This window comes from Eretmochelys imbricata, chromosome 11 (genome assembly GCF_965152235.1).
Source record: "Eretmochelys imbricata isolate rEreImb1 chromosome 11, rEreImb1.hap1, whole genome shotgun sequence".
Taxonomy (NCBI): domain Eukaryota; kingdom Metazoa; phylum Chordata; order Testudines; family Cheloniidae; genus Eretmochelys; species Eretmochelys imbricata.
In genome coordinates this window covers 38,329,784-38,353,708 of record NC_135582.1, presented here as the reverse complement: position 1 = coordinate 38,353,708, position 23,925 = coordinate 38,329,784, and the positions used below count along the sequence as shown (strand labels likewise).

General features: G+C 45.4%; 1 protein-coding gene across 1 annotated transcript in view; it reads right to left on the bottom strand.

Annotated features, from left to right (window-relative positions):
- CERS6 (ceramide synthase 6) overlaps positions 1-23,925 on the bottom strand; it is a 212,720-nt gene that overhangs the window by 117,620 nt on the left and 71,175 nt on the right. The window contains exons 2-3 of the mRNA XM_077830060.1: positions 22,756-22,861; positions 19,343-19,473 (exon numbers count right to left, since the gene is read on the bottom strand). Coding sequence (XP_077686186.1) covers positions 19,343-19,473; positions 22,756-22,861 — 237 coding nt within the window. The remainder of the gene's footprint in view (positions 1-19,342; positions 19,474-22,755; positions 22,862-23,925) is intronic.

The window sequence follows — 23,925 nt, the reverse complement described above, 5'->3', positions numbered from 1 at the left end:
GTAGAGAATATAAAGGTGATTCTTTTATACAAGCTGCTGGACATCAACAGACCTTATGTACTTCTCTCTTCAACTCTAGCTCTCCCACTAACTAAAGGCAGTATGTACTCCCTAGTGTATTACAATATATAGCGTAGACACTGGGTATCTTGAAGTCCAGGTCTGGACTATGCCGTAAGGCAAAGGGCTGCTGACTTCACTACAAACCATCCTTACAGCAAAATGGTTCCTATTACATTTTATGGTGGATGGGGGTCAGACCCAGCCTCCTGAAAATCCTTGTTCCTGTCCCTGCCTTTATCTGTTTAGTTCAGGTTGAAGAGTCTCAGTGATTGTCCACCCTGTTGTCCAGGCTGCCATTTCACAAGCTAGCTTTCACAATAGCAAAGCTAAGGACAGAATAATGGAGTTCTCATCCCACTCGAATAAATATCCACTGAATATACTAAAGTAAACCCTCTGTAACACATCTAAACGCCATCTCCACTATCCTAACCACCCCTCCCCAGACATGCAGGGAAAACATTTGGAGTTCTGAATGTGCAGTGTGCTTTGCCAGTGACTGTTACTTAAGGTTTGAGCTTTAAGAAATAAAACAGCGGGCCAGATTCTCAGCTGGGCACATCTGAGAGGGATGGAAATGGGCCACAAGGGAGCCAGTTGAGGCTTGCTGATTTCTGGGCCAATTTTATGCTAGCTACCATGCAATTAGAGCAGCCAAAGTGCCATACGCTATACCTCCCCCACCCTTCATTGACATACTAGGGAGTAATAACGGGGTGAAGGAGCAGCTTTTCCAGCTCTCTGTGCACCAGGGTCTCCCCTGCTTCAGAGATCCGGTGGCTTTCTGCTCCCTCTATACTGCTACAGCGGTGCAATAAGGAGCAGAGCAAGTGACAGAATCTAGTCCAATATTCTTACTGTTCAAACCAGACACTGGTGGTAGCTGGTCAAATGGCACAAACATTTCCCCATGCCAATATTTCCAGCCATTGCCAGAGATTATTTTTCAACCCTACGCAGAGCGGACAGCAGGAACTGGGAAACACCCATTTGGAGCATCCCAGCGTGCAATGTGCTCAGGCTTCTGTGAGTTATTCTGTCCTGCCAGCCAGAATGTGCCATGGGCCTTTGGTTTATCCGCTGCACCATGCCCTCCTTCTCCTCCACCGTGCTCTGCCTCAGGGCGGGAAAGCCTTAGTCTACTAACTGTCACATCATCAAACAAGGCAACAAAGGTGAAATCCCTTATCACACCATCATCTCTCTCTCTTTGCACAGAAAACCTTTATCAGGCATATCAGCTCTTGGCAATGAACAAGATGCTAAGAGAACTACTTGCACAAGATGCGGGAAAAAACCTTATAACAATGCTCTTCTGTTCTGGCAATGAATCATAGAATATCAGGGTTGGTAGGGACCCCAGGAGGTCATCTAGTCCAACCCCCTGCTCAAAGCAGGACCAATCCCCAACTAAATCATCCCAGCCAGTGCTTTGTCAAGCCTGCCCTTAAAAACTTCTAAGGAAGGAGATTCTACCACCTCCCTAGGTAACGCATTCCAGTGTTTCACCAACCCGCCTAGTGAAAACGTTTTTCCTAATATCCAACCTAAACCTCCCCCACTGCAACTTGAGACCATTACTCCTCGTTCTGTCATCTGCTACCACTGAGAATAGTCTAGAACCATCCTCTCTGGAACCACCTCTCAGGTAGTTGAAAGCAGCTATCAAATCCCCCCTCATTCTTCTCTTCTGCAGACTAAACAATCCCAGTTCTCTCAGCCTCTCCTCATAAGTCATGTGTTCCAGACCCCTAATCATTTTTGTTGCCCTTCGCTGGACTCTCTCCAATTTATCCACATCCTTTTTGTAGTGTGGGGCCCAAAACTGGACACAGTACTCCAGATGAGGCCTCACCAATGTCGAATAGAGGGGGACGATCACATCCCTCGATCTGCTCGCTATGCCCCTACTTATACATCCCAAAATGCCATTGGCCTTCTTGGCAACAAGGGCACACTGCTGACTCATATCCAGCTTCTCGTCCACTGTCACCCCTAGGTCCTTTTCCGCAGAACTGCTGCCTAGCCATTCGGTCCCTAGTCTGTAGCTGTGCATTGGGTTCTTCCGTCCTAAGTGCAGGACCCTGCACTTATCCTTATTGAACCTCATCAGATTTCTTTTGGCCCAATCCTCCAATTTGTCTAGGTCTCTCTGTATCCTATCCCTGCCCTCCAGAGTATCTACCACTCCTCCCAGTTTAGTATCATCCGCAAATTTGCTGAGAGTGCAATCCACACCATCCTCCAGATCATTTATGAAGATATTGAACAAAACCGGCCCCAGGACCGACCCCTGGGGCACTCCACTTGACACTGGCTGCCAACTAGACATGGAGCCATTGATCACTACCCGTTGAGCCCGACAATCTAGCCAACTTTCTACCCACCTTATAGTGCATTCATCCAGCCCATACTTCTTTAACTTGCTGACAAGAATACTGTGGGAGACCGTGTCAAAAGCTTTGCTAAAGTCAAGAAACAATACATCCACTGCTTTTCCTTCATCCACAGAACCAGTAATCTCATCATAGAAGGCGATTAGATTAGTCAGGCATGACCTTCCCTTGGTGAATCCATGCTGACTGTTCCTAATCACTTCTCTCATGTAAGTGCTTCAGGATTGATTCTTTGAGGACCTGCTCCATGATTTTTCCGGGGACTGAGGTGAGGCTGACTGTCCTGTAGTTCCCAGGATCCTCCTTCTTCCCTTTTTTAAAGATTGGCACTACATTAGCCTTTTTCCAGTCATCCGGGACTTCCCCCGTTAGCCACGAGTTTTCAAAGATAATGACCAATGGCTCTGCAATCACAGCCGCCAATTCCTTTAGCACTCTCGGATGCAACTCGTCCGGCCCCATGGACTTGTGCACGTCCAGCTTTTCTAAATAGTCCCTAACCACCTCTTTCTCCACAGAGGGCTGGCCATCTACTCCCCATATTGTGATGCCCAGCGCAGCAGTCTGGGAGCTGACCTTGTTAGTGAAGACAGAGGCAAAAAAACCATTGAGTACATTAGCTTTTTCCACATCCTCTGTCACTAGGTTGCCTCCCTCATTCATTAAGGGGCCCACACTTTCCTTGGCTTTCTTCTTGTTGCCAACATACCTGAAGAAACCCTTCTTGTTACTCTTGACATCTCTCGCTAGCTGCAGCTCCAGGTGCGATTTGGCCCTCCTGATTTCATTCCTACATGCCCGAGCAATATTTTTATACTCTTCCCTGGTCATATGTCCAACTTCCACTTCTTGTAAGCTTCTTTTTTATGTTTAAGATCCGCTAGGATTTCACCGTTAAGCCAAGCTGGTCGCCTGCCATATTTACTATTCTTTCGACACATCGGGATGGTTTGTCCCTGTAACCTCAACAGGGATTCCTTGAAATACAGCCAGCTCTCCTGGACTCCTTTCCCCTTCATGTTAGTCCCCCAGGGGATCCTACCCATCCGTTCCCTGAGGGAGTCGAAGCCTGCTTTCCTGAAGTCCAGGGTCCATATCCTGCTGCTTACCTTTCTTCCCTGTGTCAGGATCCTGAACTCAACCAACTCATAAATAGCTGAAGAGGAGAGAAAACAAATCTGACTCAATCTACCTTGATATCAGGCAACCGAAATGGATGCTTGCAGAGCTATTTTTGCTGATACCTCTGGGAAAACGCTCAAACCTGACGCAGATTCTCTCACTCAGTGTGAGAAAGATGACAAAATGTGGTTTTTCAATGCAGGGCCTCTGAAAGTAATACAAAGAATTCTCCCTTTCAAAGAAGGCTACTCACCTCCCTCATACTTGCATTTGGTATTTGCCAATTAATTTATAAGACCCATTCCTTTCTATTTAATGTGTCCTGTGTGTTTCAGTTTTTTGTTCTTTTCATCTGGCATGGAAACTTTCTCATTTAAAAATCAACATAAAATCCAGCTTAGAGAAACAATAACATTTTACCACTGTACTAGAGGCACACAGACGTTCTTGGACAATTACTGAAGTTTTCCTATTTATTATTTGTACTGCAGTAGAACACAGGAGCCCCAGTCGAGGACCAAGACCCCATTGTGCTAGGCACTGTACAAAGACAAAGACAGCTCCTGCCCCAAAGTGCTTATGGTAAAAGATCATTTACTAGAGCCCACAAGAATCCTGCGGTCAGAAGCACTGCCAAATATTCTCAAGAACTCTTACAAAATTTGTTTGATCCAACACTTATCTCACAGCTTTACACAGTGAGTGAAATTTACAGAGTAAGTACCCCGTGCTGCTGCTATTGAAGTCAATGACAAAACTCTCTAACTTCAATAAAGCAATGTCAGCACCTAGTTCCTTCTGTTTTGTTGTGCTTGTGCTCCTACATAATTTGCTGTTTTCTTAATGCTGAGAATTAAGATACAATTCTACAGGTACTTTGCCAAATATAATACGTTGATTATAAAATAATTTGGAAATAAATTGGGGACTTTTAAAAGACATTGGTGAACTTGGCAACTTTGCTAAATCCACAGAGTCCTTCAGCGCTTAGGCATCTTTGGAATGCAGCATTGGACAATGTGGTTTTGCAGTGACGGTGCGTGTGTGCAGAGTGCTTAGATGCTGTACTGTTCTGTTTCTATGCCACGTTCCCTAACAGAATCTGCATCATTTCCCCTTAGGAGATTAAAAAAACAGAAAAATTTCAGTTACATTACATGTTTACAATGATGTGAAAACACACATAGCTTTGCAGTAGAGAAGGCAAATCCTATATCAAGTCCCATACATGCAAGGCATGGTAGGAACAGTGCCTGAATCCTCCTCAGGAATCAGTAAAATCCCACGAGAAGGATCATGCAGTATATTGGAATAGCCATAACTTCATGTATGAATTATAACAGGTCTGTACAATAGAAAGCATAGGTCATCCCCCACCATCCCCAAGATCACATATGAACTATAACCTGTCACTGACAGCATGTCTACACTGGAGCTGGAGGTGTCATTTCTAGCATGGGTAGACATGCCCATGCTAGCTTTGATCAAGCCATCAAGCTAAAAATACCAGTGTAGCAGCAGCTGCATGGGCAATGCAATAGGTTAGCCTCCCCAAGAACAATCCTGTCTGAGATTCCAGGTTAATACTTGGGAAACCTAACCTGTCCTACTACCCATACAGCTGCAACCACACTGCTATTTTCAGAATGTTACCTAAATCAGAGCTAGTGCAGGTATGTCTACCCAAGCTGGAAATTCCACCTCCAGCTCTAATGTAGACATGCCTTTAGATAGTGGAGTGATAAAAGTGCTTCCTGTACTCTACCTAGGGTTGCCAACTTTCTATTCGCACAAAACCAAACACCCTTCCCCCGCCACAGCCCTCCTCCAAGGCCCCGCCCCTTCTGTGAGGCCCCACCCCTGCCCACTTAATCCCTCCTCCCTCTGTCACTCACTCTCCCCACCCTCACTCACTCATTTTCACTGGGCTGGCTTAGGGTGCTGGAGTGTGGGAGGGGGTGAGGGCTCCAGCTGGGGGTGCAGGCTCTGGGGTGGGGCCAGAAATGAGGAGGTCAGAGTGTGGGAATGGGCATCAGGTTTGGACAGAGGGTTGGGGTGCGGGAGGGTGTGAGGGCTCTGGATGGGGGTGCAGACTCTGGGATGGGATCAGAGGGGTTTGGGGTGCAAGAGGGTGCTCTGGTCTGGAATCGAGGGGTTCAGAGGGTGGGAGGGGAATCTGGCCTGGCGCAGAGGGTTGGGGCGCAGGGCGGGGAGTGAGGGGTCCAACTGGGGGTGCGGGCTCTGGGATGGGGCTGGAGATGAGGGGTTTGGGGTGAAGGCATCATTTCTCAAGCACACTATTGCATAACTTTTTAAAGTATATGTAATTGTCACTATGGAGCTGTGAACTGAAGGCACATTGGGCCATCTTCTGCTCTGTTACACCTTTGCAACCTCATTGACTTCACACTTTAATGATCTACCTGCAAAGATCTACTACACGAGGGATGACTACTCTGGGGCTGCAGGGTTTAAGTTCTTATTATTTCGGTCTTACCGATTGTCCCTCCTGAGCACTTGCATTCTTTAATTTTGTGCAGCACTTAGCTATGACCTTGATAGAGGTTATGTAGAAATGGAAAGAAAAATAAGACAGACAAGTGAGGTAGATAGGATTGTGTAGATTTGTAAGAAACTTGGGGTGGAGGGTATTTAACCAAAATCTTATAGTGTGAGTAAGGGTCAGATCCTGTTCTCCATTGACTTTAATGACCCAGACAAGCCCTAAAATGCTAATTTTTTTCTAAAATACTGGGACTTTTACTCAAAAGTTTTAGTTTTGTTCTTCATTATGAACTATTCAGCCCTGATAGACCGACTAGTCGACTTACAGTGATAGGTCTCTTGCAAAGCTGGGTCTTCTCCCTTACTCCTCTTGGGTATAACTCCAGGCTGGGACCGAGAGTTCGGAGGACGGGAGGGAGATCAGGGCTGGGGCGGGGGCAAGGGGTTAAGGCCTGGGAGGGGGTCAGGGGTGCAGGCTCCCGGCCGTGCTTATCTCAAGCAGATCCCAGAAGCAGTGGCATGTCCCACCTCCAGCTCCTACGTGGAAGCACAGCCAGGTGGCTCTGCGTGCTTCCCTATCCGCAGGCGCTGGCCCTGCAGCTCCCATTGGCTGCAGTTCCCAGCCAGTCGGAGCTGTGGACGCAGCGTTTGAAACACCCTAGCTGCCCCTATGCGTAGAAGCCAGAGGGGGGACATGCGGGCTGCTTTCCAGGAGCCTGCCAGCCCCACTGCACAGCACCGCCAACCGGACAGTCAATGGCCCAGTCAGTGGTACTGACCAGAGCCACCAGGATCCCTTTTCGACCAGGTGTTCCAGTTGAAAACTGGACACCTGGTCACCCTAGCTCCACCCAGTCCCCTCTCTTAGTTTGCTTCAGCCATTCCTGCCTCCAGGCCTTCTTACATACTACTCCCTATGCTTGGAAAGGCCTCCCAATCCATGGTTGACAAGCACCCTCCCTGTCTCTCTTCAAATCACTCTTAGTCCCTCCTCCCCTAACCTGGGAGGTCTAAGCACACACACCATCAAATACAACGTCACTATCTGTTCCTTGTGTTCACTGCAGCACACCTGTGCATACTATTAGGGTGCAATAATCTCTTCTGGGCCGTAGTTCCATATTTTAGTGCTATAGAATAAAATGTAAATCTAACTCTGCTATGTGAATAATAAAGAACCATCACAGTATGTGACATGCTGATTACACTCAGTGCTGACAACATACCAAATTGGGTCCATTTTTCCTGTTCCGTATCTCAGGAAACTATCTGCCACACCTTCGGCATTGTGACACATAATTTAACTGCAGTCTCCCTCTCTTTGGCCTCCATGACTTTCACTTCGGCTCCCCTACAATCTATTCAAAGCATAGTGGCTAACTCCTCTTCAGCTATGTCCACACTACAAAGGTAAGTAATTATTATGGTGGTGCATGTCCACACTACCCTCCTTGGGTTGGTCATGCACATCCTCACCAGGAATGCTTTCGCCAACCTAAGAGGGGCAGTGTGGGGAGCTGAGAGCCCAGTCTCTCAGCTCTGATAGCAGCTCCCTGCCAGGAGCCTGGCTGCCCCACTCTCTGCCCGGGGCTTCTCGCCTCCCCGTTCCCTGCCAGAAGTTAGGAAGCACTGTCAATGTCAAGTCTCAGGGGGGAGCAGGCAGGGAGTGCCGCCCTGCCTTCTCACCCCAGCTTCCAGCCGGGAGCGGGGTCCAGCCACCCAGGCTTCTTGCTCTGGCTCCCAGCCACCCAGCAATCCAGGGGCAGCTGGGCTCTAGCTGCCTGGCCAACAGCTGATGTATTTAATGAAGTGTCTGCACAGACATTGAGTCACCCTAACCACACTGACATAAGCCTTATGCCTCTCATGGAGGTGGAGTTATTATGTCGGTGTAGTAAGGCCTTACATCAACGGGAGGAAGGCTGTAGTGGAGACACTGACATAATTAGGTTGATGTCAGCTGCCTTATGTTGACCTAACCATGTAGTGTACACCAGCCCTTCTTCACTTCCTGCTAAGGGCACGTCACTCCTACCCTTAAGCCATTTCACTGCCTGGGGCTCCTTCCACATCCCAATGGAATGCCTCATCCTCAGATATAAGGCTCTTTCCCAATCTGCTCCTGCCAACATCTCAGAACTTGTTTTCCTTGTGAACACTGTTCACTCTCAAATTCCCTTTGTTTCCTTTCTTGGCTCCACACCTATGACTCCACACTCTCAGGCCTAGATTCCTGGAAGAGGCTACTCTCCTTCAGTGCATCAGGGTAACTTGTTCCCCTCCTTCAAATCCTAGTCGGTGTGTTGAGCTATTAGTTTGCCACAACCTTTCACGATGGAGCATGGTAGTGACACTCACACATCCAGTCACTCCTACACTTCTAAAGCAGAAGCTGTAGCAGCTAATGAACCAGGAAATGACAACTCAAATGGTCACAACCCAAAATGCTCCACGTGCAGAATACTGACTTAAGTTTGCACAGGAACATACAAACTGCCATACTGGATCAGGCCAGATGCTGATTTAATCTAGCACCCTCTTTCTAACAGTGTCCAGTGTGTTGCAGAGGAAGGTGCAAGAAACTCCACAGTAGACAGATGTGGCGTAATCTGCCCCATAATCTTAATCCCTAAAAATTACAAATTGGTTTGTGCAATGAAACCCAAGGTTTCATCTCCCTTCCAACATTATCGTTAACTAGTTCTTGAGTATTTGCTCTCCACACAATATTAAGAATATAAGTAGTAACATGGACACTTCTGGGTTCTGAAAAAACTGTGTATATTAATTAAGCATAAACCCAACACTGAATATTCTTTTTATCCATATCAACATCCAATCCCTTTTTGCATCTTGTTAAGTTATCGGCCTCAATAATAGCAAGTAACAATGATTTTCCCAGTCTAATTATGGCTTATGTGACAAAGCATTTCCTTTTTATCCATTTTGAATTTTTCACCTCGGTTTCATTGAATGTCCTGCTGTTGTTGTGGAATGAAAGGGCTAGTCCTTTGTATTTTATTGTTTCCCCCCCCTCGCACTAATGGTGCTTGTTAGTAAATCTGAATCAACTGATATCTCAAACAATTCATAGAGTTCAAGGCCACAAGAAACCATTAAATCACCATGTCCTCTGGTTTGATCCTTTCTCCTTAGATAAGGCAGGCTTGGATGAATGTAATACAATTGATTTCAGGATGTGATGAAAAGCTAAAAGAATGAGAGACAGGACAGGAGGAAAGAAGAGGGGAAAGAAAGCAACACAAAGAGGGGAAAAGAAACAGGACAGCATTTTACATGCCTTTGTGGTGCAGGCAATTAAATATCCCCACTGACAGACTGAGGATTGGATATCATGAGAATGTGACAACTTTCAACACTCACAGGTGAAAACAAAGTTTCTTAAATAGCAGCAAGGCCAGCTGTCCTTCCTCTTGGGGAGAAAGTCCCTTAACCTAGTCTGCTTCTTCTGAATTGAGGTCGAGGAAGCTGAGATGAGTCAAGACGAGCAGCACTGCTGGCAGGTCAGGGGATGAGCTCCGGGGGGTGTGTGTGGGGGGGCGGGGGCAGGGAAGATGATTCTTCTTTTTTTCAGTCTCTTTTTAAGAACGCCAAAAGGGGTAAAAGTTAGCAGGATATTTTATCCTTGTTAGTTTGTCCACCAATTAAATCCATTTTCATAAGGCCAACCTTGGCATGGGTAACTTTATGCCCACATTTTCTTGTTTACCAAGTATGGTCTCACCACAGTGCTTCACTTATAGCCATTGGCCATTTTTGTTTAAACTAATTCAGTTTTTCTGTCTGGTTTTCTTGCACCTATTCATAATCTTTATTTATTTTGTCCTAATCCTGTAAAATCAGCACCATTTAGTTCCATCTAAATTAATACAGTACACCCCCTTTGAATAGGCAGGTTCCCTCCTTCACCGACAGCACACAGACCTCAATTTACCTGTCCAAATGCCCCTCCCCATAGGGTTTGATTGTTTGTGAGTTATCAATACAACATAAACCTCAGCCCAAACTTATTCCCTACATTTAGTTACTACCACCACTTCTCTCCAGAACCTCCTCTGCCTCATAAAAAAAGGTCTCTCACACCTTTTATAACCCAGTTACAGCTAACTGGACCCACCTGCCAGCTTGTCTTGGCAGCAATAACTTCTTTACGCAACATTTTAGCGCCTGAGCCTATAATGATCAAAGAGAGGAGCCCGGCATTCCTATGTAGGGGCTTAGTCTGTCACTTCCTCTCTTCAGAGGCAGCTGTCCACTTTAGAGAGGCTCCAGGGTCAGCCATGGCTGCAGGAGTCTTTTGACAGGTGGTTCCAATGGAGTGAGGCCAGAACAGGGGTAGAGGCACACTGCTTCATACCAACTGCAGAACTTGGGGGCTGGACCCCCATCTTCTTCCACAGAGGAAGGATTGGAGGGAATATCCTCCTCCTCTCCAGAAAGAAAGGAGGAGGAAACTCCTTGAGGATCTTTCAGAGTTGCCTCCCCAGTACCTAGCTACTACACAGAGAGACTACAGTCTGCCCAGCGTTAACCAGTGCTGCATTTTAGCTAGGAGATGATTTTTCTGTCTCAGAAACTGAGATGTGGGCTCATCTGTCTGACTAGTTAGAGCCAGAGTCAGAACTAAAAGGTCAGAGCTGGAATCAGAAGTTGGATAAGGGAGCGGAGCTGGAGCAAGGCTGGGAACAAGGCAGGTATAAAAGCAATCACAGATCTGGGCACAAGCACTGAGCAGCCAGCTACCTCCTCCTGCTGCTGCTGGCCTTAAGAACACACCTCCTGGTTCCCTTCTGCCAATCAGGAGGATCTGCCAATCAGGCAGTTCTGCTGTAACTCACCTGCATTCATTATACAGCCTGGAGAGAGAGAGAGAGCGCGCACGCGCTAGCTAGTCCCAGACTCAGCTGCTGGCCTTCGTTCCTGACACTATGCACTGCAATCCCCTTTGGGGGCTCTAGCATCTCCCAGGTATACCTTCAAAGAATTCAGATCTAGCCTCAGAGCTAAATCCAGAGGAGAGATGTAAGCCGGGGGTGGTAGGCAGAGAGTACCTGCTCTTGGTTCTGAATTTGGCCATCAGCCTCCTGGATGCTGAAATAAGGCCCATCTCTTGCAGATGGGGGAAGGAAGAGGTCATTGTGAGGTTGGTCATGAAGTGAGATGTCTCAACAGGAGCCAATGAGGAAAGTGGAATAGAAGCAGAGTCCAATAGGGATTCAGAAAGGGAAGAAGCAGCAGAGCCTGGCTGCATAATCACTTCACCTGTAGCTTGTAGTCACTATGGTCGTGTCCATGATTACTCAGAGCCAAGAAGTAGACACAAGTCTGCTTCATTCCATGTCCCAGTTCTAACAGCTCAGCACTGCTTAACATGGGCCTTTTGCATAGTATAACTGGTTCCAATTAGCTCTTACCAAAGCCTCTTAAAAGTACAGTTCCCCACAAATAAACTAAAACTAAAACTGCTCCACTTGCAATAATGGCCCAATTTCTCCCCGTGTATGCACTCAGAATGCACAGTGACAGCCACTTATCCCACATCTAGCAACATTTTCTTTACAAATCACTTTCCCTTATTCTTTCTGCTTATGAAACACTAGTTAGTCTTCCACTGTGGTAGATGAAGTGTTTCAAAATTTATATTGATGAATCAGAGACTTATACAGATCTATAATGCCATGTTCTGTTGCTTGCAAATTGAAGCTCACAGAATCAAACAGAATTGTAATGGAGTTGCTTCTTGTTACATCAGAGCTGACTAAGCAGCCAGGCATAACAGGAGATGGGAGTTTTAAAGCAGCTCTGACTGGAGAGAGCATATCGGTCAGTTGACACACCGGCTTCCCAAGTCACAGTAACTTCAAATAGTACCTTCAGCAACTTCAGAAAAATTGGGGAGTAAAGTTTAGGTAGCTTACTTTTGTAGCTCTTGTACTTGCTACAATGCTTAGGCTCCTGCAGTGTTTAAAGCCTGCAGTATAAGCCTTTGGAGGGTTGGCAGGACTTCAGAGTGCCCCTACAAGATTAGTTTGGAGGACCACAAATCCAACTCATTATGATCCATGCCATGAATATTTCTTGTTGTGTACTCTTAGGTCTTCATGCTGTGTTGCCCAAAACAAGTTTGGGCCTGTAAGAACTGCAGCTATGCCACGTTCCTAAATGGGTCTTTTAACCCACTTTTTATGAGGACGTCTATGAAGCTACTATGATATATGGAGAATTGGGCCATTTTAGAAAAGTTGGCTTTTCAGTTGAATAAATTCCACGCACCCCAACATTCCCCCCACTCCCCAACACAGAGTCACATATTTTGGGTGCCTTGAGGGGGACAGGGCTATTCAAAATTCAGGTCTGGGAGCTTATTGCCTTCTGTTTTTCTGCTACTGCATTAATGTATCTCACACACGAGTTCCGATGCCTTTTGTCGGGACTCCCACCTCCACATATCAGAGTTCTCAACAGCCAAAGCAGCCGTCTCCATTTTTCCCCAATTTAGGTTCTTGTATGTGGAATTATCCTGCTATTTAAGGAAAGTGGAGAGAACATCAGGTCCCAAACTACAATAAAAATTCACATGAAGGGTCTGACAAAGTTCTTCTTACTGTAATATTTCACTTGGAAAAAAGATATACAATTCAAAACAGTAAAGAAGGAGTAGCAACCATAATTTGCTTTCTTGAGGCGGGTGCTTGAGGATGGATAAATTCTGGCCATGCATGTTCCACCTAGGAGAGAGAGAGCCCCTTTTCCTTCTCCTGCATCCACAGTACACGTATGCACCCATTGGTAACCCATCTTCTTTCAGGGACAGGTGAAAAGGCCCACTGCTCTTCATTCTTTTACATTTCAATTTTTTCACTCTCACACTGTCATTTGACCACATGCCTTTGGCCATGGATATTCCAACCACTCCTTCCAGGCAGTACAAACCCCTCCAACAAAAAATGCATTTGCCTATCACACTTCAGTGGGCACAAGTCAAAGATTGGAATGACCTAGCTGATCACCAGTCCAGATAACACCAGGGGAACGACACACTCCCCTCATATGGAAGCTGTTCCATCCCTCTAATCATTTTTTGTTGCTCTCCTCTTTACCTTTTCCAGTTCTAATATCTCTTTTTTGAGCTGGGGTGACCAGAACTGCATACAGTATTCAAGGTGTGGGGACATACCCCTGGTTTATATAGAAAATGGGTTTTCCTCCTGTGACGTTCTCTGATTAAAATATGACCATATAGATCATTGTTGCAACCACTGTTCTATATTTGAAGCAAATATTGTACAAAGGTTGTCGAGGGAGGTGTTTATGAAAAGGTTCTGATTTGCTGGTTATGATTATGCTATCTGTATGCATGTATCATTTTTGTATGTGAAGTTATGAGCATTGGTTCTATACTTGCATTTCAAATGTCTGCTCCTGGGGGAATGCCCACAAAGTAATTAGCCAGCACATCTTGGAGGAACTATTCCAATTGAGTAGCCCATCGAAAGAACATTTAACTGACAATGGACCATGTGAGATGCCTATCTACACTTAATGAAATTTCCTGCTGTGACTAGGCAAAATGCCTGGACATGTGACTTGCCCATGTGACTCCAAACTCCATCTTGTTGTTAATTTTCCACAGTAAGAACATGGGATGCCCTCCACAAGGCAAACGCTATAAAAGGCCCTGGAAAGACCTCCATTTTGTCTTTAATCCTGCTTCTTACCTCTGTAGGAACTTTGCTACAAACTGAAGCTCTGAACAATGGACTGAATGACCCATCCAAACTGTGGATGTACTGCAGAGACTTGACTTAAACCAGCAGTTCATTCCATCACTGCTACAAGCCTGAACCAAGAACTTTGCCATTACCATATTAACCAACTTTAACCAATTTTAACTCTCACCTTTCTTTCTCTCTTTCTCTCTTTCTTTTTATGAATAAATCTTCAGATTTTAAATACTAAAGGATTGGAATCAGTGTGATTTTTGGGTAAGATCTAAGTTATATATTGACCTGGGTGTGTGGCTGGTCCTTTGGGATCAGAAGAACCTATTATTTGATGAGACTGGTTGTAAAGAACCACTCATCTTTGAGTCCAGTGTTTGTGGTGATATAAAAACTGGAATGCCTGAGGAAACTGCCTTCATGTTTTCTTGTTAGCCAGTGTGGTGAAACAGGAGTTTAATTTTGTGGCTGGTTTGGTATATCTTATAAAAGTTTTGGGTTATGTTTTGGGTTGTGTTTGCCCTATTTCTCAGCAGTTGGTCCTGAATTTCACATTCTCAGTTATGACCCACTAAGGCACGGTTACACCTCCTCAGGGCATAGTTTCAAAAGAGCTGATTGGAAGTGTCATTTGCATTCCCCTTACCCCCAAGTACTTCCTAGTAAATCCACTTCATACATATTAGTCCCAAAAGCCCTCTGAAGTTCATAAGACCTTCCAGAGATTGCATTAACTAGAGAAGTTACATACACCCAATTCCCTAACACCACATACACAATTGCATTTTTTAATACAATGGACCGCAAAGATATTAAACCTAATTCAGTAAAGTTCATTCAGAATAGTGCAGGAAATGATTAGTCTGTCACAGACCCTTCCAGGTTTCTTTGTATACCACGTACACACAAAACAGAGCACGAGGGTCTAATCCAGGGGTGGGCAAATTGTATGCAGGGCCAGGGCACGGGATTGGGGTGTGGGAGGGAATGTGGAGTGTGGGAGGGGGTACGGAGTGCAGGAGGGAGCTCAGGGCGGGGGTTGGGTGCAGAAGGGGTACGAGGTGCAGGCAGGGGGCTTAGGGCAGGGAGTTGGGGGGCAGGGGGCAGGAGGGGTTCGGGGTCCGGCCCGGCGCTGCTTGCCTAAAGTGGCTCCAGGGTGGCAGTGGTGTGCACCGGGGCCAGGGCAGGCTCCCTGCCTGCCTGCCCTGGCCCCACGCAGTGCCACTCCAGGAAGCAGCCGGCACCACATCCCTGCGCAGCCCCTAGGGGAGGGCAGGGACACAGGGCTCTGAGCGCTGCCCTTGCCACACCTCCAGGTACCTCCCCTGAAGTGCCCATTGGCCGCGGTTTCCCGTTCCTGGCCAATGGGAGCTGTAGGGGGCGGTGCCTGGAGGCAAGGGCAACGCAAAGAGCCCTCTGCCTCCCGCCCAGGGCCCCAGGAATGTGGTGCCAGCCGCTTCTGAGAGTGGTGCGGGGCCTGCGGCACCACGGGGGCCAGTCCCGCAGGCCGGATCCAAAGCCCTGAGGGGCTGGATCCGGCCCGCGGGCCACAGTTTGCCCACCCCTGGTCTAATCCAATTCATGTTGAAATCAAGGGAAGTAATTTGGAAGGCTCTTAGTGGAAGCTGGGTCAGACCTTCAAGTGAGAGAAAAGGAACAACAGAGAACAGCAGCAGTCCAGAAAGTCAGGATGGAAGAAGATCCCAAGCCTACTTAGCAGGTACAGCAATTCCCCATAAACTGAGGTTAACGCTATTGGATGCCCTTCACACTTACTGCACAAAACCTCAATGCTAACTCTCACGCACAACTTGTAAATGATCGGCTTATTGATGATACAACCGATCTACCTGTCAATACCTAAAATAATTATCATTGGCCACTTTTTACTCCAAATTTGCTAATTAGGGTAATACTCCAGGTGCCCCAATGTAGATGGATATGCATTGAACCAGACAACAAATGAATGACTGATATTGGGAAGGGAGAGTCTACAGTGATTTGGCACACGATTCAAATGAAAGTCCAACAACTCTATCCCTATTAAATAGATGGGTCAAAAACTGGACATGCCACTTTGCAGCCTGGTTACCATTTGACGCTATATATTGCATCATTTCTGATATCACTGACAATGCTAGCATGGTAAAAGATTCCTGGGCATTCTGAATGCTGGAAGAGTATATCCTCACACTACCTGTACACGTGTGGCCAATTTCTGCCCTCGGATAACACAGGCAACAGCCACTTGGAATCACATGCAGAAAAAAATTGATCCATACTCAGTACTCTGCTGAACCTCTATTCAACTGTTAATATTTACCACAGATGTCATCTTGCTCCTTTTTGAGCTGCATGTATTATTATTATTATTGCTATTAAATATTTATATTGCATGAGTTCGCCCAATGACTCTTGAATGAAACTGGCACTTAATTTTGTTGGAATAGATTAACTGTCTTGCTGTTACATTACATCATGGTCTCATTTTTGCACTTTTTACTGAGAATTTGTAAAAAAAAAATTAAGTCACTTCTCCCCCCAAAAAGACGTTATCTCATTACTGCACTTTTTTCCCCAGCAGCATTGTCCATGCTTCAGACACCTTTTGCCCAACATAGCTCAAATTCAGCACCAATTACCCCCAGTGAAATCAATGGAACTGCATAAGCTGTAAGTCAGTGATGAACCTGCCCCAAAATGAGTACTCTACAAGTATCTTTCTGTGTTGAATTCAGCTGCAAACTCTTCAGTGCTTCCCTTCCACTTGCGGAATGAAGAGCCAAATTCCACTCCCAGTTACATTGGTTCAAGCCCAGCAGTGCAAAAAAAGAGTAAAATTTGACCCAAGTTATGGAACCATACATCAAAGTACCAAAAATACAATATACAAACAGTAGCAAAGGTCTAGAAAGCTGTTAAGATCCCTGTCCTTTCCCAGGTGCTAAGGGGACAGTATACAAATTACAATCCCGGGGGAAAATTAACTGAAGTCATCAACAACAAAATGTGATTCTTCTGCAAATTAAAATGATTAAGATCACCAGCTTCTGCCATCAAAAAGATCCAGAATCTTACCCTGGTATTATTAAATATTAAAACAATGATTTTAGCTGTAAATGTGAAGGAAACGCATTAAGAGCTCTGATGATTAAGGGCCTCTGTTCATCTAACAGGCAATTGCACTGGCACAATTTGTCGTGTTTTATACGACCAATCATTCCAGCGCTCTGAGCTTAGCTGGCCAATCTGTTTAACAGAAACACCTCCGGACTTTCACCCCTCCTTCAGTCCTGGTCTCAATATAAATAAAAGGCTGCTATTAGTGTACCACATGTGTGTTTGTTTTCAGAATAAATGTCCAGATGAATCAACTATTATTTTTAAGAGCCAGATTCTGACCCATCCTACAGAGGACTGTATGATAAAGCAGGGTTGAGGAAACCCTAAATAGAGAAAGAATATAAAATACAGAAGAGAAACATGCAGCAACAGTAAGGTCTGCTGAACAAGCAAAAACCCTGCTGACACTGATTCACAGTATTTTAAAATCACCTAAGGATTCTCAGGAGCCTCTTTAACATTTCATTCTCAACTCCAGACTAGGTTTTTCTATTTCTGCTGACATCTGCTACCTAACAGCTTTCCCCCGGCTAACAGGATGCACAAGTGGATTCTTGAGCCAGCAATAATCTGACTGGTGGACCAGAAAAGGTGTCCTGGAAATTGTATGCCCAATATTTCTTTCCTGCTGCCACAGTGCTTCTCACATCTCCCGACCCAGAGGGAGTAAATCTTGCCTCAAACGTGTGATCTTCCATGTCTATAGAGCAACATGTTACCTTGGTACCACTGGGCTGGTTCTTGGAATGAATCAGAAGAAAGCAACAGAATAATGTTCTCCCTTCACATTCATTATAAGGTAACGATCTATCACTTAGTTCCTTTTAAGAAAAAATTGCTCTAATATTTTAAGTAGATTTAATTTTCAAGGCTCTTTCAGTACAGATTAAGCATTAAAATGCTTAATACAGAATGGAAATGTAATTTAGATTCTAAAAACAATGGGGTTCTATCTAGCAAAGGTTCAATATCAGAAGATCTGGTTTTAAAGTGAACAGGCATCAGGAAAGATTTCCTGAAAGTAAACTCAAGTACATTGTGGAATAACCTCCCAAAGGAAGTGGTGGGGGCTTAAATTGCTCAGAGTTATTAAATCTGGATCAGAAAAAGTGCTACAAAATGACAGAACAGGAAACCATCCTGCCCCGATAACAGGGATGGGCTAGATGACCCAATAGGTCTTTATGTCCGCCTCCCCATCTCTAGCGTCTTTCAAAATTATATTGCTTCAAAACTGTGATATAAAGATGAATATCTCATCTCATAGCTATAAATAATTTTTTCAAGTGATTTCGCCCCAAAGAACCAGCCTGCCATGCCCATAACTTTGCATCATCAGTCTCATTTCCCTTTCTGTGTTCTAGTATCTCTAAACTTCCCACAGTTTAATCTACATGAATTATTTCAACAAGATTCTAAAGCAGGGGAAGGCAAACTTTTTGGCCTGAGGGCCGCATCGGGTTTCAGAAATTGTATGGAGGGCTGGTTGGGGAGGCGTGGCCTGGCCCCTGCCCCCTATCTGACCCCCCCTGCTTCTCGCCCCCTGATGGCCCCCCCGGGCCTCCTGCCCCATCCAAACCCCCTGTTCCCTGGTGGCCCCCCCGGGACCCCTGCCCTATCCATCACCCACCCCGCTCTCTATCCCCTGACTGTCCCCAGACCTCCCACCCCTAACTGCCCCCCGCAGCCCCATCCAACCCCCCTCTCCTTCCTGACTGCCCCCCCCAGGACCCCTGCCCCATCCAACCAGCCCTTCTCCCTGACCGCCCACGGAACGCCTGCCCACATTCAATCCCCCTGTTCCCCACCCACTGACTGCCCCAACCCCTATCCACACCCCCAGCTCCTTACCACACCCCCGAACTCTCCTGCCCCCTATCCAACGCCCCCTCCCCGCTCCCTGCCCAGTCACCTCGCTGCCTGGAGCGCCAGTGGCTGGCAGCGCAGCTGCACCAGGACAGGCAGCCGTGCCACGCACCGCGCAGCACAGAGCTCCAGGTCAGGCCGGGCTCTGCAGCTGCATGGCCCCCCGAGCTCACAGCTCTGCTGCCCAGAGCGTTGCACCTGCGGTGCAGTGAGCTGAGGCTGTGTGGGAGGGGGAACAGCAGGGGAGAGGCCGGGGCGAGCCTCCCAGGCCAGGGGCGAGCCTCCCGGGACCGGGCAGAACGGTCCCACGGGCCGTAGTTTGCCCACCTCTGTTCTAAAGGATCCTTTCAGTCTATTCTTGCTCCTGTGCTCTTCAGGTGCCTATCTAACTGATTTCCTTTGAGAAAAGAAGATTCTCTCAGTTCAAGGATAAATTAATTCCTTCATTTTGGGGAGAAACATCGCAACCGGGGCATTTAAAGGAAGCACACGGTAAAACATGCAAGAAAGAACACAGCTCCTTACATGCTCTCACAGAACTTTGTAAGAGTGCTGGGCTTTTCCTGGTTGCGTCTTTGTCGAAACCAACGCTGAATACTGCGTACATCCCAGTCCAGCTGCTTGGAGAGGCCTTCTAGTCTCTTCTCATCTGGATGCTACAGAACAAAAAAAGTGATCAAATGACTGCAGATGCATTTTAGCTTCATAACCCATATCATAATATTGTTTTAAATTTAGACCCCACACCCCCCCAAGTCTGGTCAGAAACAACTCAATCCTACTGTACGACTAGGACTTACGGGCTCTACCCTACCTCTCTGTCAGCCTCATTGACAACTGGAAGTAAGGAAAAGTGTCTTCATACAAACACCTGATGGTGGATGTATAATCAAATATAGTACTCTACTAAAAGGGGCTAAGGCAATGCAGCTACATAGAGAAGTTTTAAAAGTTATTGGGGAAAACAGGAGGTTTCAAATCGACTTGGCAGAATTCAATCTCTCTCTCTATATATATATAAATATCAGTTTGATAAGTAATATTAATATTTATTTTTAAGCTTTTTTTCCATTTTTCATCTCTTTAAATTTTCACAGTTGCACAAAATTAAAGGTGAGTCAGACAAGGGAGTGATCAGACAATTATTTAATGACAGTAGATGTTGAGATTCGAAAAGTTTTATAATTGTTAAAAATACAAATTGTCAAGACCACACTAGAATATAGAAAATAAATATCCTTAAATCAAACTCTATTATGTCCTCAGGCAGCACTTTCCTTACGTTTGATTAGTATCAATGGAAATATATTTCTTCAGCAGAGCGTGTGTTTGGTGAAATCAACATTTTCTGACATTTACCAGGAAAAATCTAATCTTTCCACGCCTAGTTATAACTGAAACCTTTTCTGCAACCTCCTCTCTAGCACTCCCTGCCTATCAAATGCTATACACTCCTTGAGCAATGGGACCTGCAAAACCCCTCACAGCATGAGCCTTGTCTCTTTCATCCCTCTGTGTATGTGCAACTGATGTAACTGTTGACATGACCAAGGGGACTGTTCAACTGACACAGAGAAATATATTTTCCTGTACGTTAATATTCAAAAACTACACTTTCTATTTTTAAAGTGGCAACTTCAAAGGAAGTCACCTTAGCAACTGAGACAGAAGTGCTCAGTAAAATTAGCTTTAAGTAGTCATTTTCAACAGCAGCAAACTGACTGTTACTACATTGGAGCAGAAGTTACTCTGCATACTGTAGTACATATAAGGCAAGGGAAAATTGAAATTCACTACATGGGAAACAGGGGAAGAGGATACATTTCAAATTGTCTGTTGATGCTCTGTGTACAATATTCCACTCTAAGAACATTCCAATATCCCCCATCACATTTTAAAAAAATTATCCTGAGAATTCACTCTGTGCATCTGTTTTCCTGGGGATAAGATTTGCTCCTATAAGCCAATTTGATATGGTGGATGAAATGCAAGTGCTGCTATAGTTAAGACTGTGTGAAAGTTTCCACTATATAAACTCCTAAAATTCCATGGATTAATAAACCTGAAACAAAATCCCCACCAGGTTGAAATATGTTATCTGAGTCCCCAGAGAAGGGAACAAGGGAGAAAAGGGTATTTTTTCCTCTAAAGCTTAATTTTAACCAGTTCAGAGATTTGTTTTCCTTTTTTAAAAAGTAATTTGGAGTTGAGACCCATAGGGCTTATTCAGGCACAGCATTCACTGTAGCCAATGAGAGTTTTGCCTGGGTACGACTGTAGCATCTGGCATGTAGCAAAAATGACCAACTTGCTGGCGGTGGTTTATAAGTGTGGCTGGCCGAACAGCACTACCAGGATTGGGGGAGGGCCTGGAAATCAGCCCCTGCTCTGTACAGTCATGGCACTAAGCCAGACATCACACAACTTGTGGTTCACACCACAACCACTGGACTAGTGAGCATGAAAATGATGCTCCAGCACCTGCCAGAGGTTCATCAGCCAGTTCCTTGCCACAGTGTAAGTATCTACATTCCTTTGCAGCTCTAAGAGGGCTTCCCATTCTCCATTATATTCTCGCTGGAGCTAGTTCTACGCACCAGCTAACATAACTCAGCAGGAATTAGACTAAATCTTAACACAGAAGTCCTGTATTTTTCTACAGGAGCTCTGAGTCTATTATTCTAAGACACTTTCCCTTCCCCCCTGAATCCAAGAGACAGTAGATGTAGTGGGCCTTTCAGACAGGCAGGTGTATCTGATTTAGCCTCTGCAAGTATGCTGCCAAAATGAACCAATGCAATGGTGAGGATGGCACCTACGCTTATTAGAAAGGTAGACTACCAAACCAAGAAGCTCAGCTCCCCTGATGCAAGACACGTAGGCAGGAGACCAGCACCTAGAGCTCTCCTGGCATATTTCATCCTCTTCAACACACCCTCTGGTAACTTTAACCCTGACAAAATGGCCTGTATGAAATCATGATTTTGTTCTTTGTGAAAGACGTCTGCAAAGCCACAGGCCAGCTGAGATGTAGTGCTGTGTTCAGCTGCATGTTGGTGTTAATGTAAAATGGGAAGAATGACTAAAAGCACAGGAAAGCTTCCTCTCGTGATATCTGTCCAAAGTGGGCATATGCAAAGATCTTTAGATGAGGATAACGACACCTGATCATCACCGCATTCTCACTGCCTAGCCTAATCAGGAGGTGCAGACAGTGCCAGGAACTGCTGGGATAATCTGTAAACATTTTACCAACAAAATCCACAAACATGGAAACCCACAGGCCTTATCTGAAGGGCAAGAAAAAATAGCTGTACAAAGGGCAAAAATGAATTTAGGGCTTCCCTATCGTTTTTTTGTATCCTTCAGAATTCCACAACTTCCAAAAATTCATTGTTAAAAATTATTTTCCTAGCTTTTTCGGATGCGAAGAATAGCCATCACAATACAAATAGACATCAGCCAACCAATAGCACCCCATCCTTCCCAATTCACCTGAGAGGTGTGAAACCCAAATCCAAATCTGGAACATTGACATGCTAACATTACTAATAAAGATTAACATTTTCCCCTCTTTGTCCAACCCCCTCTGCCCTCCTGCCACAAAAAAAATTAAAATACAAAAATGAATGTTAATATAAGCAGCCACATGATACCTATGGAGTATTTTCTATTACAGTTTCCCAGGTTAAATGTGCAGCTTGGTATGTTACTGTCATGCTCTAACATGTATGCCAAGAAGGGCTTGGCCAAGTTGCAAAGCTAGCATGGGTAATAGAATCTTTACATTTGCATTTTCTGCTTTTAACTGTGAAATCTTTAACTGTGAAATCTTAATAGTTCTTTGGCTTGACTTGAAATTATCTTACTATAAGCGGATCAATGTTAAAGCATCATATCACCTTTTATAAAACAAACATGTTAGGTAAATACTGTACCTTTGTAATTGCAGTGAAAACTTTTTCCAGAATAGCATTAGGTTGGGCTTTCTGTGGTCCATTGGCCTGGACTTTAAGACCTAAGGCACAGGGTTTAGCTATAAACCTACAACAAAACAAAGACGAAAGAAAATCAAATGAGATTCTTCAACTATTTATTGCTGGATCTGTTATCAGTGACATGCCATAAATGTTAAAACATTAAAAAGAAGACATGGTCCCTGTCCTGAAATTTCTACAGTGTCAGATAACTGCAATAGACAGAATAGTTCAAATGCAAGTATGTACAGGTGTGCATCAATAGAAGAAAACATCACAGAATAAGAACGTTTTAAAGGGGGGATTTGAAGAAGGAAGGGTAACACCATCGAGTACGTGAAATGGGGAGCTGTTCAAAGCACTAGCGGGAGGAATGAAAAAAAGACCAGAACTAAGAGTGGGAGAAGGATCATCGGAAAAGAAGAGCACACGGAAAGAGCAGAGCACCATGAGGAGACTACTGTGTGCAACAGGCATGCAAAACATAGTATTTTCTCCCCCACCTTATTGCCTCATTAATTAACTAGACCCCAGGTTAGCTATGAACACAGAATTGCTTTTGTGCCCTGGATAGTCAGACACAGCTTTTATCGTCTGACAGCCTCAGACTTGCTTGACTGACACAACTCAGTAAATACCTACATAATCTACAAACATAAACGATTTAATCTAACTCAAAATGGCTTGGGGCCACTTCCTTGACAGTTTCCAATAGAAAAAGTATATCCTAAAAAAATCTTCTGCCAATGCATGGATCTTAGGCACAAATCCACAAAAGGTAAAACCCGGCCTGGCCTTAGGGAAAACAGCACCCTGGATACCCTTTCTTTTAGTTTTTGAAAGGCAGCGTGGGACACAGGGCACAAGGACCAGCTCCTGGCCTGGAGCCTGGCTGGGCTGCACAGGGAGGAATTTCGGAGTCTGGGGGCTCCCCTGGACATAGAGCCCTCTGACCACCTACCAGCAGGAGAGAAGGTGCACAGCCACCATCTGTGCCCGTGGGAATGGGGGGGCCTTGGGGCTGGCCCACTGTCTCCGCAGGGGCAAGCCCTGCTGCCTTTGACCTCCCTGCCAGGCTGGCAGCTCTGGGCGGCATTGCCTTCCCCCCACACCCGCCCGGCTGGCCAGTGT